The 18,507-nt window shown below is 45.5% G+C and overlaps 1 protein-coding gene across 1 annotated transcript in view; it reads left to right on the forward strand.

The window, feature by feature from the left end:
- cdh4 (cadherin 4, type 1, R-cadherin (retinal)) overlaps window positions 1–18,507 on the forward strand; it is a gene marked incomplete at its 3' end in the record, with an annotated part of 60,508 nt that overhangs the window by 34,317 nt on the left and 7,684 nt on the right. The window contains exons 5-8 of the mRNA XM_079266222.1: window positions 255–427; window positions 8,203–8,340; window positions 13,844–14,029; window positions 14,311–14,564. Coding sequence (XP_079122348.1) covers window positions 255–427; window positions 8,203–8,340; window positions 13,844–14,029; window positions 14,311–14,564 — 751 coding nt within the window. The remainder of the gene's footprint in view (window positions 1–254; window positions 428–8,202; window positions 8,341–13,843; window positions 14,030–14,310; window positions 14,565–18,507) is intronic.

The raw sequence follows: 18,507 nt of genomic DNA on the forward strand, positions 1-18,507 counted from the left end.
GAGCCCTCTTCCTTCTCTTTGATATTCTTTCAATGTATTAACGGTAGCGGGAGACCTTCATTGTGCCATACATATTTTAAAAAACGCGTGTGAGCAAAGGGACCTTGAAAAGCACATTTCAAGGTCTTTGTATTTTAATGAATGCCGCAACATCCGTCTTGCTTTGACCCAACTTGACCCTCTCGAGTGCCGTCATCTACTTTTCAGATTGTTCGATCGGAGTCTCCCCAGCTGACGAACTATTCTCTCCACAGGCTCATCTGTGATGCAGGTGACAGCCACCGACTCGGACGACGCCACCACAGCGAACGGCATGGTGCGCTACCGCATCCTGTCACAGTCGCCCCACAGTCCCATCCCCAACATGTTCACCATCAACAGCGAGACCGGAGACATAGTGACGGTGGCAGCCGGTCTGGACAGAGAGGTCAGTGGCAGCGTTGTGTCCCCGTTACTCTCACCGTTCCATCATTTTGCGTCTCATTTGTGTCTCATTTGTGTCTCATTTGTGTCTCATTTGCGTCTCATTTGCGTCTCATTTGTGTCTCATTTGTGTCCACCTAGCCATGTGATACAAGTCAGTGACTTGATGTCGTATTATTATTCTCTTGGCCTTCAACGGTTTGTATGATACATTCAGGGCTTAATGTAGTGAGCCGGACAGACCAGAGCAGATTTTTTTTTTACCTTTGAACAGAGAGAGGCAAGCTGTCTTTACACGAAAGTCAAAAATGTATCCTGGCTCACGCTTCAGATTTGTATCAATCTCCTATCTGAGTCTTGGTAAGAAAGGGAATAAGCATGTTTTCCGAGTCGAACTCTTTCTTTGCCCACCCAGCCTCCAAGATGCCCACCGTCACTCTATTTTGGACTTACTTGATTTACGTTGGTAGCCAGCTACCGAGCTTCTCCCCGATGTGCCCCATGCTGAAGAAAGAACCGGATTATTTCACACAGCAGTTTTGCAGGAACTATATCCCACATCATTTGCTCACACACGCACACAAAACACAGCTGGGTTGTGCTTCACAGCTGCTTGTGTCTCCGTGAAAACGTCAAGTCAACCTAATTTCCCTAAATATTTGTCAAATAATGAACTGAAAATCCGATACATAAAGGTCTTCTTTTTCAACATCCGTTTACCACCAGCTTGCTTTTTTCTGGATGCACAATGCTATTAAATAGCAACCTGTAAATCCAGTGCTTCCTGCCTCACAAATCCCAATTTCATCCCTGGATGTCACTAAACCTGAGAAAAGAAGTCAGGATTACTTTCAGCAGCAAATAAAACAAACCAAGCACCAAATGAATTCATTCGTTCATGTCATTTGTGTAGAAATGTGAACGGGAGGTTAATATCTCATGTTTCTTGCTCAGTGTGTAGAGCAGGGCGGATATAATGGCAACGCAAATCCAGCACCGCTCTGCTGACGAGGTTGCGGGAGCTTTCTCTTCACTGTCTTTTGTCTCGTCCACTGATGATGTGTGTGTGTGTGTTGCTTCCTGCAGGTTGTTCACCAACCCACACACCACCACAACACACATTGTATCTGCTCCATCTTCCATCTTAATCCGCTAATGAGGAAGGTCACGCTGGGTCGATTTTTGTTTATCCCAAGATGCATCAGGTGACTGTTGGCCGTATGTTGTTTCACGGCAGATTGTTCGTCCCGCAGCCTTTCTCTCACACATCAACACGCAAAACCTTCTCTTATCTGTCTCTGTGGTACGAGATTAAAAAAAAGAATACAATTGACAAACACAGGAAAGCGTTCAAATTCATATGCCGCCATTATGAGGATAATCTCATCCTCGTAATTTAGTTGGCTGATTTTACTACCGTCATTAAAGCAGCGTTGAGTGTGTCTCATAATGTTTATATTCTGAGAAGTCCCGCTGGTCCCTCTCGACACTCAACCCGGCCAGGCAAGACTTTTGAAATTAAAATTGGATTTTACCAACAGGAAGATGGAGCGTGTTTGGAGAATAATTACGGTTAAAATCTCAAAAACAAAAGTAAGTTTCGATAACAGAAGAGTACAATACCGTATATCAATGCTCGTTCTTTATTCAAAAGTTTCACGGAGCTGGCATGGCATGATAGCGTCGTATATTTGTGGGGCAACATAAATGAGTCAAGTGAGTGCGAGCCAGTTCTGTGTCCCTGTTTCCAGCTTGGCCCTGGCAGCAGCAGTAGCAGCTGATGTGAGCGAGAGAAAGCTCATTAATCTGGACACATCGAGCCAGGCTCAGTCCCACCTGCCTCTGATCCTCCCACTAAAACTGGGACACACCTGGGAGTTCACCCACCTGCTGTCAAGGTCATCATCGCAAACACACAAACGTGCTCAGACACATGGGCACGTGCTGGCATGCACGATGCTCCACTGCAGCTCTGTTTGTTGTTTAGATGCGGTGAGTCTCAAACAGACTGAGGGGTAGCAGCAGATATGATGAATTAGATTCAAGGTGTCGAGCTGGATCCATGCAACCAGTGTAGTGTATACACACGCTGCTACACAACGACATGAATGTGCATACTCGCTGTATGGACACCTCTATGAACACCTTTACTTCCACATCTTCTCTCCCATCTCTTTCCATCACACTTTAGCACATCCTCGTCCACCATGCTGGTGTCTAATTACAATATTCATGTGCTAATTAAGGGGTGAGGCAGGTTCTCTCGTGTTGAGGAGACCAGGGGGTACATGGAGGTTAGCCTGGTATCACTTACCTCTGACACCGCTGAATACCAATTATTCTCCATCACTCGCCGCCTGCAAACCCCGCTCCTCTCCCGGCCTCACGTGCTTCCACTGTGTTCCTGCACACAAGCTAACGAGCCGGGCGGATACGTGTGTGTTTGACTCTATACTTCCTACAATAGAACATGGCTATTCGTATGTGGGTTTACGGTTTGGTTTTGTGATGGTGCTGCATTTAAAAGGTTTGGGTTAAAATTGAAATCGCAATCGGTGAAGGTTTATGTTCGAGTTTATACAGTTTATAGGGCCGGGACAATATGCTTATCTCACAATTCAATGCTGTCACAATACTCCAGTGTTGATTCAATATGTATCAGGATTTGTATGTATCGCAATTCTACAGGTATTGCGATTCGATATTGCAGTTCATTGCGCTTTTTTCAAAACTTTTCATAACACTAGACCATGGGAAAAAGTTCCCATGAATTCAAATGTATCAGTAATTGTAAGGAAGTAAATCTAAGAAAAAAAGACATTTCCGTGACAAATTACAAGATTTATAACTTTTTTATTTAGTAATTATTTATTTTAATTTAACACGGACAATTCAATTTAATTTGAATTACACCGATAGAGGCATTAAAAAATATTTTGCAAAGTGAATCGGTTTTTTTCCTTCCGCCCCTACAGTTTGTTGTACAGTATATATGCTGCACCAAAAATAGAGTCGTCGATCCGTCTACCGTGAGAATAGATTTTTAATGAAGTTCGAGTCTGATGCAGCAGGTAGCAGAGCGGGAGATGTCAGGGTGCCACAGCTGGCGTGGATGTTCTCCCTTTGTGCCCTCTCTCCATGGCTGCGATGCTACTGGCAGGCAGAGCTGTTGTCTTTCATTACCCCAGGCTGTCTCAGTCTCCCATGAGCCCTGGATTGGAACGGTCTGGCATGGCGTGGTGGGGCCCGGCGCCAGACCGTCCACCGGACCGATGCCAGCTCTAGGTTGGACTGTCTGGCTGATGATTAGGAAATCGTCTGGACTGCCTCAAGGACATGAGTGCCCACAGCCTGGCTCTATTACGATATGCAGAGCCCCACTGGATACAGGCGGACGTCAGGCATCCTAAATGGGTCTGGGATTTTATTGTCTCAGAGACCTTGAGTTATGTTAACGCCTCGCCTTGCACCAAAGCTCCAGGAGCCAGACAGCAAAGCCATCGGAAGATTGCGAGCGGGTTACTGAATGGAGAATATTGATGCATGCAGCTGGATGTTGACTGCTTGTTGCCCACGTTCAATCAAGAAAACATCCACTCAATATCCACCTCATTATGTGCACCGAAGAAGTATTGACTTGGACCTTGTTTTGTCTTCAGAAAACATGAATCGTTGCACTTATGCCCTTCTAGTTTCAAACCATGTTTCTCTTCCCTCTCTTGTATTCTATTTTGGTCTGGGTTTAGGTCAATGCTCTCGGATAAATATTCACGACCAAAGCAACATCTTAACAGATATTTGCAAATCCAATCTTTTGTCTGTTCTTTTGCCATGAATAATCCCTCGATGACTTCTCGACACCAGCCTATTCTTTAAAGGGCTTTGTGTCATTTGTTTACAATAGAATTCCCCAATACGTCCACAAATGTTGGACCCCATGAGGACCCTTTGGGAGGATGATCTGGCAGAAGAAATACGAAATATTTTCCATTGTATCAACACAAGACATGCCTAAAATCCTGCAGTCTACCTATAAGACTAATACCAGGTTATCTCAAATGTCAGCATTTCCCTACAAAACGTATACACATATTTTGGCTTTGTCCATCCTGCAGTAAACACTGTTTCAGATATGACCAGAGAGGCAGTTGTGCAAAACCTGTTTACAGGTTTATTCACGTTCTCTCACATTCCGTCTCCTTCTTCTGCATGTAGACAGCATAGCTTTCAGACTGAAATATCTTGCCGAGACTATCTCAACTATACTGGATGTACTGTCATCAAATGTTGTACGGATATGGTCCCCGCAAGCTGAACGCTAATGACTTTGGTGATACACTGACATTCCCTCTAGCAGTTCAGATTTAGGACTTATGCTGTGAAATATCTCTCTGTTCAAAGAATTGGCACAACATGTGCTATAAACATGAATGGACCCCAGACATGTTCCTAATTACATTAGTGATGACCGCAGATAATAGCCTGGATAATAGCGTGGCTGCAGCCTCTTTTTTTATGTCATCGATTTACAGGTGATTGCTGCTCCCCTGTCTTCTCTCTTAGATGCCTGACATTTCCCTTTTTTTCAGTTTGTGCCAACAAGTCTGACAAAAGCATGTTGATAATGCCAATATTTGCTGAATCGTGTCCTGTCTGTTGTATTGTAATGGTCAGTAGGACCAATAACTGAATGCCTTGCCCTGTCTGCGTGGTTTATTCTTGCAGCTTTATTCACATATGACTCACAGCCTTTGTTTGACTCTGAGCTGTTTGCGTAAATGTGGAGGCGTATCTAATCAAGTGGATTCTGAGTTTGTATCTCAGATTAATAGAACCTACGTATGAGTGAGTGTCTCTTCAATGGGATTCAGAGAAAAGCTTTTAGAGAACAGTACCCTGGTTCTTGTTCTCTTCAAACCAGCTTGAAGCTGTTTTTGTCCTCAACTCAACCTGAGAGACATCCCTGAGAGGGATGAAGAGAGGGGTGGATGATGAAGATGGTGACAAAACAGACTTCTCTGCATTGTTTTGGGACTAACTGGGAAAAGAAGTAAAATTAGAATATATTTGTGTCGACGTGAACTGAACTTTACAGTTGTTCAATGGCAACTTGTAACTGAACTGAATTAAAATCGGATGAAGTGGGGTTGAATACCATCAAATTCAGTAAATGTAATATAAGCGAACTGAAGTGAAACTAGCGGGGGTCGCTGGCACTGTGGGTCACTGAGGTAGAGAGCGAGTGTAGTCAGAAGAAGGAAGGGAGCTGGTCGCCACAGTTTTCGCCACCCACACTGGCCCATTTGAGACAGATTGTAAGTGACAAGCTAATGACTGTGGCCACTCGCCTGAACTCAACCCTCTAACGACACAAGTAAAAGCAAGTCTCTTGCTCTCTGAGTGGTCCTTTACGGCACGCCAAGTGGAAACGCACACTCAGCTCAGGTATAATCAATTCACCACTATATGTGCTTCGGCAGAAAGCCACTCCTCTCCATTTTCTTGTTCGACACCTTACATGTTCAGACCATTATGTCCTTTACCTTCTTCTTTGTTCTTCTCACTAAAGAACAAGTCCATTTGCTTCCCAACCATGAGCAGCCAGGTTTTTCCACCGGTCCCGTGTGCTGCTTGGCTTGACTTGTCGGAGGGGAGCTAACAATGTTAGCCTGAAGCCATTTTCCTATTTCTTTCTTCAGTCTCCTGGTTGGTGAACAACCTCATTTGTTCCCGGATTGGGTTTTTATAGTTGGTGAAGCTCTGTGTACAGGTGTTTCTCTGGTCTCTCACGGCTTTCATCTTCCACAGATTAAGTCCGTGAGGCTCAAGGCCTTTGGGGGAGTCTGGGCTGTTGCTGTTGGTCGTGATACAAGGGGCTTTATTTCCTGCCAGCGCTGGACTCCGATCTAACGGAGAGCTTTTCTGTTCAGCACTTCTGTAGGACTCATTAGAGAGACCTTTATTGGCTTGTTCGGGCAGATACTTTTGGACAGCAGAGTGTGCTTGGCTCTGTGTGTGTGTGCGCTCGGTGTCCTCGTGCACGTGGTTACGCGGTGTAAGAGTGTCCCACCTGTTCCCACTCACTGGAGCGTCAGCAGATGTGTATGTGTGCACTAGAAGGGCCATAAACTCACAACTGCTCTCAGATGAGTGATATATCCCTGCAGGAGAGCACGCATCAGCCACATCTCATACTGTGCGAGAGCTCCACCTGCTGGCTCAGCTCCAGTCACTTTTCCTCACCTGACCAAAGAAAAAGGCGTTCATCAGAGCTGGAGCTTATTAGCCTTCTTCAGCCATCTGCTGCTTTCTCCAGATTGATGTATGTGACGGGATCTAAACGAATCTGCCGAGAGTCGCATTCATCGGAGGCTCTATTTACCGATGCGCTCTATGAGGGGAGATGATATTGATATTTCATTACGAGTCTAATAAAGGGCAGCCAGTATTGAGTTTTTATTAACCGGGCTGGTTTGGTGCAAATGAACATGTCTGCGCTGCTCATGATGACTTTGAGAGATGCTAAATGACTCCGGTTCTAACAATCAACTGCATCCGTCACGGCCGAGAAAACGGTGAGAGTGAGAAAGGAGATCTGGAGATACGCAGAGACTGGCAGAGAGACAGATGGAGAACAGACAGGCGGAGAACACTGAGCAACCAAGATGAAATCAAAAAGATAGCAAGAGATCAAAAGAGGCGCAGAATGTGAGTTAACAAAGGGAACAGAATAAACCAGAGGATGGGGGGAAAAGCCACAACTCAAAGAAATAAAAAAGCAAAGCAATAACTCCCCAATCTATTTATACAAGACCTCTGTCTTGGTTGGTTCTGGTTCCTCCAGGCAGTCCCTGACATCAGTGCCACTGGCTGTCAAGTCGTTAGCAAGTGCGACCCACCGGGTGAATATCTCGAAACTAGCCTAACAACGAACAAACATTAGACCATCGATCCGACGCATTGTGGATGCTCAACAATGCAGCAGGCCCTGTGCGCCGAACACTGGCCTGTCTTTGACGTCTGCTTCCGCTCCCTCTCTTTGCTCTGACACAATGGAGGTTGTGGATGGATTAATGGGAAGAGAAGAGACCACAAAGCACAGAGGCTTATACTGTCGGGGTGGAAACACTCACACACACAGGGTCTTCTTTCCAGTGGTGAGTCTGGGGACAGACTGAACTTTCAGCACCATGGACAGTGCCACGATGTTGGGATGGGGATGCACTGTCTCTCTGCCTCTTTGTTTTGTGGCTGTGTCGAAACTAAGCCGAATGTTTGATGGTTGTTTCTTGTAACGGCACAGTAATATAACAGCGTGTGCTGCAGTACACTCTGGAAGCGACTCCCCCTCACTGTAACTGGACTAAATAAGGCCCATTCACCTTCTGGTAGCATCTGCAGCACTGTGGTGCATCTTAAAGTGGCAGCGCCTCCATTAAAATGAGTGATGATCCTGGTCTGTTCCCACAGCGGAAAGCCAAGACTTTTAGGCAATAATGGATGGGCCTTTTACCAACACGGTGCTCCCTCCCTGCTACTTTGTGTGTGTGTGTGTGTGTGTGTGTGTGTGTGATGTCTATCTGTTATTGAGGAAAAGAAGGTTCCTAACAGACTCCAGTTTTTCTGCTGTTCCAGTGATGAAGGGACGATGTGTATGCATCGCTGCTTTTTATTCATGTATTCATTAATTCATATGTCATTGTCACATGGCAAAAATATTTATTTGCCGCAGCATTTGATACATCAAACCTTGGGTGTGTTTTCTGCTTCTTTTTACAGAAAGTGTCCCAGTACACCATCATTGTCCAGGCCACTGACATGGAGGGCAACTTGAACTTTGGCTTGTCCAACACAGCCACGGCCCTCATCAGCATCACCGACATCAACGACAATCCCCCAGAACTGACAGTCAGAACGGTGAGTCCCTGGATTTTCTTTCCTCATCAAAATCAGCAGTTTCTTCCTGGTTCCCTCATTTGGTGTCGTAACCATTTTTGTAACAGCTCCTTATTCAACATTAGAGAGTGGCTGTATTTTCATCATCTTGTTGTTTGCTATAAATATATTGTTTAAAGATATTTGGGGAGGATATTAAAGGGGGTCAAGGGGTTAGAATGAAATATTAGATTCAGCCACCCTCCCCACCCCAATCTTCTTTCGGTTCTGTGCTAGTAGCGTTGTAAACAACAGCAAGCCTCCACCTTTTGAGTGGTTTGGCAGTCCCCCACATCCATCAGCCATCAGTGACTGGGAGGACGACATATGAAAATGGACTGAAATCACACATGAGGACATTTGAACTACTTTGTAGTCTCGCCGCTACGAGGAACTACAAAAGTACCGAGGCTAATCAGTGCATGCCGGTCGAGGCCGGCATAGTAACGCACATGTCGACATATTAGTTCATCTAGAGAAAGAATTAAACCTAATCTGATAGCTATTTAGCTGTCGTCAAATTGGTGATTTTTATGTTAATATATTGTCATTTTTTATACCCCATGGTTAAACATGCAGTGCGGACCTGTGGCCACCCTTTCTAAAGCTAAGAGTAATTACACACATATCGTCAACATGTGCTTTTTCTACACTGACCGCCGGTCTCTCGCAGCCAGCAGCTCTTCACAGCTCTCAAAACGTTGGCGTAAATTTCTAAAAAATAGGCATTATTAGGATGAAAATAATCACATATTTGGAATCTAGATGGATATTTTCAGCTTTTTTTAAAGCTTAATATTGCAAAATGAATGGCACTTGTGCTCTAAAACTTAAAAAAAAGTAAGATTATACAATGACGTGATGCAGAAATGCCCTCGTTCAGGCAAAGAATAGGATCAATAAGGAATGTAATGTCTATATGAGGTCAGACTCCACCAAACACTTTCACCTCAGGGCTTGGCCCTGCATCAGTCATTTTAACAATTGCTCATTTAACGCTACCCCATTGTGCCATAGAGCCATGATGCTGCATACACATTAGCATATGAGGGTTTATTATTCTTGGGCAGAACAGTGTACACAGGCATCCATGCTCACAGATATTATAAGAAAATGTGTTATCAACTACAACCATGCAACATTAGCTCAACTGCAATGTGTTTTCATAGAGCGTTGAGATGAAGAGAATGCAAATACAGCATTCGAAGACAAATATATAGGATAAAGACAGCTACAGTAAGAATGTGAAATAACAGTGACAGATAAAGAAAGGCTGTGCAAGAACAACATATGGAGGGACAGAAAAAGCCACTGTGAATGAAAGTGAGAAATCAAGAGTTTTGGTGATGGGAGTTGCACTCCTCGCTCCTTTCCTCTCCGTGTTTTTCCAGCCAGCGGGGCCTCTGGTGTCTGCAGGCATCTGGCGCCGGTCCCTGATACCTCCGCATTGGTCTGACAGGAAGCCACGCTGGCCCACTTTTGCACGGCAGTGTGTGTGTGGTGAGGTAGGGAGTTGTCCGTTTTTGAGAGCGAGGGTTACTATATGTGAGGTTATTGACGAGTAAGCAGAAGCCCTCCGCCCTCATTTATAGCTCGTATTCTCTATTCTGCTGACCGCAACCTGACAGACCTACAGGATAGTAGCTGCTCCTTGTGTGAGCGCTTGGATTTCTTATATTCCAGAGAGAAACAGATGCTGTCTGCAGCCGGGCTCAGAGGCAGAGCGAGCAGTGTGTCAGCGTCACAGACTGTGATCCCTGTCTCCTCGGCGGGGCTGTCGGCGGCGTGCGTGCGTGCCGGTACAGTTCCAGCCGCATGCTCTGATAAGAGCTCCCCAGCTGTCAGGGCTAGAGCTCACCGAACAAGGCTGCCGCTCATAGCTGCTACGTCCCCGTCTGCGGTGCTGCCTCCGTCACCAGGGGGGTGCCAGCTAGCCAGAAAATGGTCATGCTGCACTTCAATAGACACAAAAATTGTACATTGTCCTTGACATATACAGTATACAGGGATGTGTGCTCTGACACGCTGTGAAAGATGTTTGTCCACTCGTCAGGGCGTCATTACTTTCCCCGAAACCCTGCTTAGCAAATGACTGTAGATTAGCCTGAGCTTATCCGGTGTGTGACTCAAAGGTAATAATTAGAAATGAATAAAAATGTGTTCTCGTTGTATGTCCTTCACTTATGACGCAAACGGCCCCACGCGCTGACTTGAACATCCACGGCAAAGACATTTTTATTTATATAAAGTATAAAACCAGATGCCATTTCCGCTGCTTTGTCAATCTCTACTTTTTGTTTTGCTTCCCACACAAACAACTCGACTCGGAGCAGTTCAGTAATTATTTGTGCACGACAGACGCGAGAATAATTCATCGCTCTCTAAGGGAGGCATGGAGAAAACAAAAGCACGCTAATTAAGTGAAATTGCTTGCGGGGGCGTAACCCGAGCTGATATACAGCATCTAATTTGAAAAAAATAAACAAAAAAAAAACAATCTAAATCTTTTATTAATTTCACCACATGGGCCTGGATGTGCAATGTTAGTGCTATGTGTGTGTGATAAACAAAAAAAAAAGCTTGGTACTTGGGACAATCTATCGAATCAAAGTGTCTAATCAAGTGTATCACACCCCTGTGAAAGTGTACCCAGTGGGAGAGTTGTTTGGAAGACTTGTGGGGTTGAAAGCTTGAACTCCAAGACACACAGGCTTACGGATCTGAAGAGAGTGCTTTTGGTGTTTCACCTGGAGAGCTGCAGCTTCTAAATAGCTGAAAGAGTTGGAATGCCAGAGATTATTCTCCACTGTCCCTTGCTTCCCACTCCTTGACTTTGATTTGTGTTTAAGAAAAAGAAGAAGAAAAAAGCAGACTACTAGGAAAAGCGGCTTGATATGTCTGTATAACATGAAAAATGAGACTGCTGGTAGACGCCGGTTGCCAGTATGCTGTATCTTTATTACACTATGGTGGAGACATAACAGCGTCTTAAGTGGACTGATGGCAGTCTGATATTGGTAGGAGTCTTTTTTGGGACATTTATTGGTACATAATGCTGTCATTGCCCTTTGGTGTTGTTCTCAATGCCCCATGAAGGAAAAGAAGAGCTCTTTTAGTCTTTTTGAGCTGTAGCTCTGCTGTCTGAAAGGGGACATTTTCAGTAAAACGGTCGTAGATTTCCCCTGCTGGGCAGTGCACCTTGATGCAGATTTATATTTCTAAACTGGTTTGCTTTCTGTACAGCGCTGTAGGCACACTGATTTCCCCTGGCTCTACTCCTGTAATACTCAAGCGTCTGAAGGCTAGTCGCGTTAATAGACAGTTTCAAACATGAACAGCGATCATTAGAAATGATCCGGCATAAGTGGCCCTGTTTTTGAAGGGTTCTGTGTCGTGCTGACCTTCATACATTTGTGATCTATTGGCATGTCGAAGGCTCATAAATTAAAACCCTGGCACAATCTGTCAATGCGGATTCTTTGAATGGTGAAGTTATAAAAGTCATTTTCATCAACTATAAAACTATAAAAGAACTTTAAAAGTTCTTTAAAGCAAAACTATGCAACTTTCGAAAGTAGAAAACATGAATTTTTCCTTTTACAGATGAAAAAATTGGATTCATCAGCAATAAAAACGCACCTTTGTTCAATGCAATCCACTCAGGGTTTTTGGAGCCACAGTCTCACGTGGTCTGGTATGACCAGTAACTTGTGTGACTCACTCTGTGTTTCCAGAGGGCTTCAGTGAACACACTGAGTCTTGAAAGTGACTTTACTGACCAAATGAGTAGCTGATTGGTGACTGACAGTACAGTTGAGCTCAGCCGTGATACACAATACCTTACTTCCTGGTCATAAGCTTTTCAAAAGAACATGAAAACCACACACAATCCTCATGTGATTGTTCTCTAATCATTGAACTGAACATCTGACTTTGAATTTGCTCTGTTTGAATTGACTGCCACAGCGTCTTCACCTGATGCTGCTGTACAAGCTCACACTGTTCCTCAGACTTTGCTCCGATAAAGTTCTCCTCGTTGACTGTTTGAATAAGCGAAGCACATAAAGTATGTATACAAACGCCTTATAGAGCTAGAACCTGTGGTACTGACTCCACCTTTTGTGACATAGCAACTCAAATTCAAGTTCAACGATTACCTACGAGTGACTCTTATTCGCCCTGCTCCCCCCCCCCCCCCCCCTTCTTTTTAATTACAAAATCCTTCAGAAAGTGGAAGTCTGTGTCTCTGGTGGCTTATCAATGAGTCTACGTTGCATTTTAGTGAGAGTGGCCATTTTGGAAGCGTCCTCCCCTCCAGTCAGCACCATTGCGTATGCCTCTGAGAGGGCATGCTCCATTTGGCCGTCTGACAGCGCCGCCCAACAAGCTCGGAAGGTTCCTGGTGCTGTTTGTTGCTAAAGAGCCCGGGGTAGAGATGAAATGGAGGAGCCCACACACACAAGAGCCTGAGAGTGCATATTTAATTTGTTCTGTGCTTATCAGCGTGGTCGTACTGCAGGGGATAGGAGAAGAAGAGACATGGAGGGAGGGAGGGAGGGAGGGAGGAAGGGAAGAAGAGAAAGAGAGGAATGGGGCGGTTTGGACGCTGCTTCAATCCCACGATGATGAAGCCATTAAAGTGAACAGCATCTGGCAGACACACCCCATAAACAAGTTAACGCTTCACAAGAGGAAACGTGGATTATTGCCTGACAATGTGAGCTTTTAGTGTGTGTGTGTGTGTGTGTGTGTGTGTGTGTGTGCCTTGGAGTGCCCATCCCTCTGCAGCTTGGTAAATCCCTATAGAGAAGGACATGCATCCTTTTGCGCAGTGAATTCTTCTTCAGGCTCTGCAGCTGTAGCCAAGTTTCCTTTCAGAGTTAGATCAGAGGGGAGTTGTTTCAGATTGCAATATAATGAAGATCATTAGCCAAAGATTATTTCTACCACTGCCTTCATTATAGCACTCATCTAATTGCTTATTAAGACCTAGATTTGGTGAAAGCACAGAATCTAAATGAAATCGGTAAACAACTAATTGAACAAATCCATTCGTTTAAATAAGAGTTTCATATGAGCAGACGTGGCGTGGAATAGGGGACAGCATTAAGATAATGGGAGATATGATTTTCTATTATCCACAATTTAAACAAATACGACTCCTTCTGCCTGCTGTCTTCCTCTCCTATCTTTCTCATTTCTGCCCCTTTTGTTTTGCTCTACACTCTCAATGTAGCATTATTGGCATGACCCTAAAAGCAGTTTGTTTTCATAATAACAGTTACGGAAAATGCTAAAAAATTGATGATGACACAAGCGAATGTTAAGAACCTCAATAAATCAACTCATTAGCATGCATTAGCCGAGTGCTGGAGCAACATCAGCATAATGTTATCTCTCCCATGCTGCCTGCTGTCACCTCCCTTCCCTGCCCCCCCCCTCCCTCCCCCCCTCCCCCCCTCCCTCCCTCCCTCCTGCTCTGTAGTTTTCAGGGGAGGTGCCAGAGAACAAGGTGAATGTGGTGGTGACCAACCTGACGGTGGTGGACAGGGATCAGCCCCACAGCCCCAACTGGAACGCCGTCTACCGCATCGTCAGCGGAGACCCCACTGGACACTTCACCATCCGCACCAACCCCGTCACCAACGAGGGCATGCTGACGGTGGTCAAGGTAAAAGTGAGGCCGCGCATTCGGCTTCTCCACACACATCCCCATGTCTGCTATTTACCTTCGTTCTCCATTGTTATTCCACATGACATCTTGCGTTTCCACCTGCTCTGAAGTGCCAGATGTTGAGTACTTTGGTCTCACATTGTTTTCACTGAATTAGCGGCATATGTCATTTCTCAAATTGGAACACAATTGGAACTAATCTCGCAATCAGCCACACTCATTTCCCTCCCATTTTGTTTTCTGCATCTCTCTCTCCCACCTCCTCTGTTCTTCTCTAGCCGGTGGATTTCGAGATGAATCGTGCCTTCATGCTGACCGTGGTGGTTTCCAACCAGGCCCACCTGGCCAGTGGCATCCAGTCCTCGCTTCAGTCCACAGCGGGAGTAACCATTTCCGTTCAGGACGTGAACGAGCCGCCTGTCTTCCCTGTCAACCCCAAGATGATCCGCTTTGAGGAGGGTGTGCCCGCAGGGACCACTCTTACCGTGTTCGCTGCTCAGGACCCGGACCACTTCATCCACCAGATTGTCAGGTACTTTAAACCTCTTACCATACAGCGATCTACGCTTATCAATATACACCCAGTGTACACTATTATGACGGCCCTAGTGTAATTATGAAGTTATGAAGCACACACTCACGCACCATTATATCGGCTCGTCACATGATCAAGAGATTTGGCGTCGGATAATATCAACATACACCAACAAACGTTACCCAGCAATCATCATTAAATATCTGTATATGACAAAAGTACCAAACTTGGTGAACGAACTTGGTTCATTTTTGAACGCGTGTAATTCCCGAGTGGCAATCTGAATCACTCTCCAGATCCCCACTCTCAATCCCCCGCCCCCCCCACACTTCACGGCCCCCTTGCACTGTTTGTCTTCACGCCCCGGAACGCCGCATTCTGGAAGGTTCACTTAATTGCTGCATGTAACACAACCTGACACAACATCAGTATACTTTGGACATCCTGATTCACTTGTTTTGACAGGACCTCCTTAACATTAATGCATGAATTGATTTTAATACATTAATTGATTTTTTTGGTCTTTATATAAATAATATCTTACAACACAACATTGAAGGTTCACTAATTAGAGCAAGTGTCATAAATAATAAGCAAACCATAAACAACACTACACACAAATTAACAAGACTTTCATTTGTTATGGAAATGAGGAGACAAAGTTTATGGAAAATGCAAGAACAGAGTCATCATAGGAATCCACCTCCTTAAACACTGTGTGCGTTTTTGCAGCATTAATACAATATTTGCTAAATGTCATTAAGTCCCAATAGATCCTTTATATTCATGTGTACTTTTTTTAAAGTTTTAGTTTCTGTGGGTGACACTTTGTCATGTCAGCAATCACTGCTCATGCTACCTGCTGCATCCTCAACCTGTTTAGCTCAAACAACCATCTGTCATTTCTTTAAATGAACATGGAGGCTCTTGGACACATTCACAGTTCAGGACTCACATTACTGCGAGGACTAAAGCTCCTCTGAGCTCCTCTTGATAGTCTGTATCGCGAGGCATTTCCAACATTTCGCCCACCCTGTGTACAATATGTATCTCCTTTTCAATCAGTGTGTCACCAGTGTTTTATCAGCTGTGAGCAGTTTCGCCACCGTTTATCCCTCTTCGGTGACATTCTCAACTGACCCTCCGCCCACAGACCGGGCTCCGGTTACCTCCCCGTTGCCAGGCGACTGGTGTAAAGAGGTCATCCTGTAATGAGCTGGACACTGTCTGTCTGCCCTCCTTAGATCCCTATCTTCTCATCCTCCTCATTGAACCCATCCTTCATCCATACTGGGGTGACACACCGCAGGCATGGTGCCATCCAGGCATCGACCCTGTGTCACAGAATCTCCCACATGCCCACTAAGGTCCAGCGGCACCGTTCCACTCCATAGCCAGCTCCGACGGGAGGGATTGATTTTTCTTAATGTCAGTGAGACGGCCTCTTCCACTGAGGAACCCAGTGGAAATGTTACTGAATTGATATCGAGGGAGGGAGTGGGAGATATACTCATATATATACACACTGCACAGAGGAGTGAGCAATATCCACGTTTCAGGTCTCCGAAAAAGACATGTCACGCAAACTAAGTGGGCTGAGCTCCTCTGCTCTTTGAGAGAAGCAACTCCTCTTTTACTCTCTTTTTTCCGCCTCACCCCTCCCTCTCCCTCCCTCCCGCTGACCCTGTCACTTTCTTCTCTGTCAGTCTGTGTGTCTGTTGTTGATGGGAGCTCAGAGCTGCTGTCTTGCCAGCAGACGCTCGGCTCATGCTCAGACAGCCTCAACTCTGCTGCTGCTGCTGTATTCCCTTCAGGTGACCTCGCTTGAACCCCCACTGAAGTTCACAACAAAACAAAAAAAGACAGAGAAATGCACACGAGCTCCCACAGAGGATGAGTGAAAGGCCTGTGCGTGAGCAGTGGCTGGGAGAGGAGCCAGCTCGTGTTTCTGAATTTTCTTGCTTTATTCTCTCTCTGGTGGAAAAGAGAGACGATGTGAGGGCGAGCCTTTTTGCCAACTGATTTTACTGTAAGTGGCAGCGTGAGCTAATGTGTGTGTGTGTGTGTGTTTTTCTTTATTTTTTGTTCGTATGAGAATATTAGCCCTGCTGAGTGAGGACATGTTGGTTAGTCCTCACTTCTAAAGGGTCTTAGTTTAAAGCCTGGATTTCGGATTAAAGGGGTACTGTGAGAATTCAGTAACGCACTTCCATGAAGACTCAAGAGAGACAAATTAGAAAAGGAAAGGTCGAAATCAAATCAGCATGGGTCGAGACATCCTGACATTTACACAATGTCTACACAGCCCGCAGAGCAGAAGCAGCAGATTAGCAGAGAGCAGCAGCAGCACCAGCTCCAGTCCTCAGGCTGCGTCTTCAAGTGATGCGTTCACGCACAGTATTGAGTGTAGGCCTACTGTACGTCACCTGCCTTTTGGCAGCGCTCAGAGCCTTCTCAAACATTTAGTCTCAAGTGCGGGTCCAGCTTCAATAAAGATGGATTCTACAATTCCAACAATGCAACTCAACAGTGTCTTTCAGAATTACCAATTCTTTCAAACCCATCACCCCAACCTGTCATCAGTGGAGTGCCCTTTAAGGGTGGAATTAGTGGTGAGTTTAAAGGTTCTCTCTACGAGAGTCAGAGCAAATCTATGATTGAGGGATTGCCTCTACACGGCTCTCAACATCAGTGCTGACAGAGCTACTGTGTTTACCTGGGCGGGGGGGGGGGGGAACCGGAGGGTGGGCGCTACGCTTTTGTGGCATCGGCGTGGGTCAGAACGGCGTTGTTAGCCGTCACTACCGTATGAGTGCAGCGCGAAGCGGCGGCCACGAGCTCGCCAGTGGGGCACAACAGAGACACATGCGCTAAAATGGCCGAATATTTTTTCAGAGGAAAGAAATAAAAATCTATTTTATTCGTAATTCCCCTAAAATTAGGAAAAGTCCTGAATTATCACAGCTGATTTCACTGTAATGTAGGGTATGTTTTAGAGCCGCTAATGTGGGCCAGGAGTCTCCAGGGCCCCAAACAGAACATTAAGGGTTAAGGGTTCTGCCATCTGCACATGAAGACAGCAGGACTCAGGAGGTGACATCTTGTTGGCACAGGAAGGAGATGAGAGTGCCAGGCATGACACGCAAGCGACGGTCTAGCCTGCAGGGTAACAACAGATCCTGACGAACACTGTATGACAATGTCTTTCACTAGAAATTCGATTTATTTTCATGTATTTATTCAAGCCTCTAAAGAAGACAAATGTGACAGCTGGTATGTGTCATTATGTCCCTTTGTGTGCACCAGCGTAGAGGTGTGTGTGTGAAGCTGGAGGTGGAATTCATTTTCTCCATGCCTGTGAGGCTCAAACTAACCAGTGTCGGCCTCCAACGCACTTTAAATCAGCCCCCTTTCCCCCCGATCACGTTTCCTACCGGCCATGCTTACATTCAGACACACGCCTCTGATCTCTCCCACTTTTCCTCTCTGTCTGCTGTGATCTTTCACCTCCACCTCCTGTCGTTGTGGTGACACGCTGACGGTCTAACCTTCGAGTGAGACTTCTGGCTTGTACGCAATTAAACATTTCTCATTAGACCTGAGAGAGAGCAGCGCTTCCTCCGCTCGGCAAGTTTTTTCCGGACTCGTCATAGTTCTTAATGGGATTCGTAGACTTTAATTGCAGCTGTCACGTTCCACTCCGCTGACGTATCGACCGGTGACAGCGGTGAGAGTTGCTGTGGCGGCTGTGTGGGTACAAAGAGCGGTGAAGTTGTTAAGACCGCTGCTTGGCTGTTCTGCAACTGGGTTCAGGTTTTCATCGGTCTTCGTGCTAATGAGCTGCTGCTATGATAAGCTCGGTGAACATATGTTCCGCTTTCCATGTCACTGTAATATATCAAAGGTGCTCGCCTGATATTGCTTATTATGGTAATGAACA

This window comes from Melanostigma gelatinosum (assembly GCF_949748355.1).
Source record: "Melanostigma gelatinosum genome assembly, chromosome: 3".
Classification (NCBI taxonomy): domain Eukaryota; kingdom Metazoa; phylum Chordata; class Actinopteri; order Perciformes; family Zoarcidae; genus Melanostigma; species Melanostigma gelatinosum.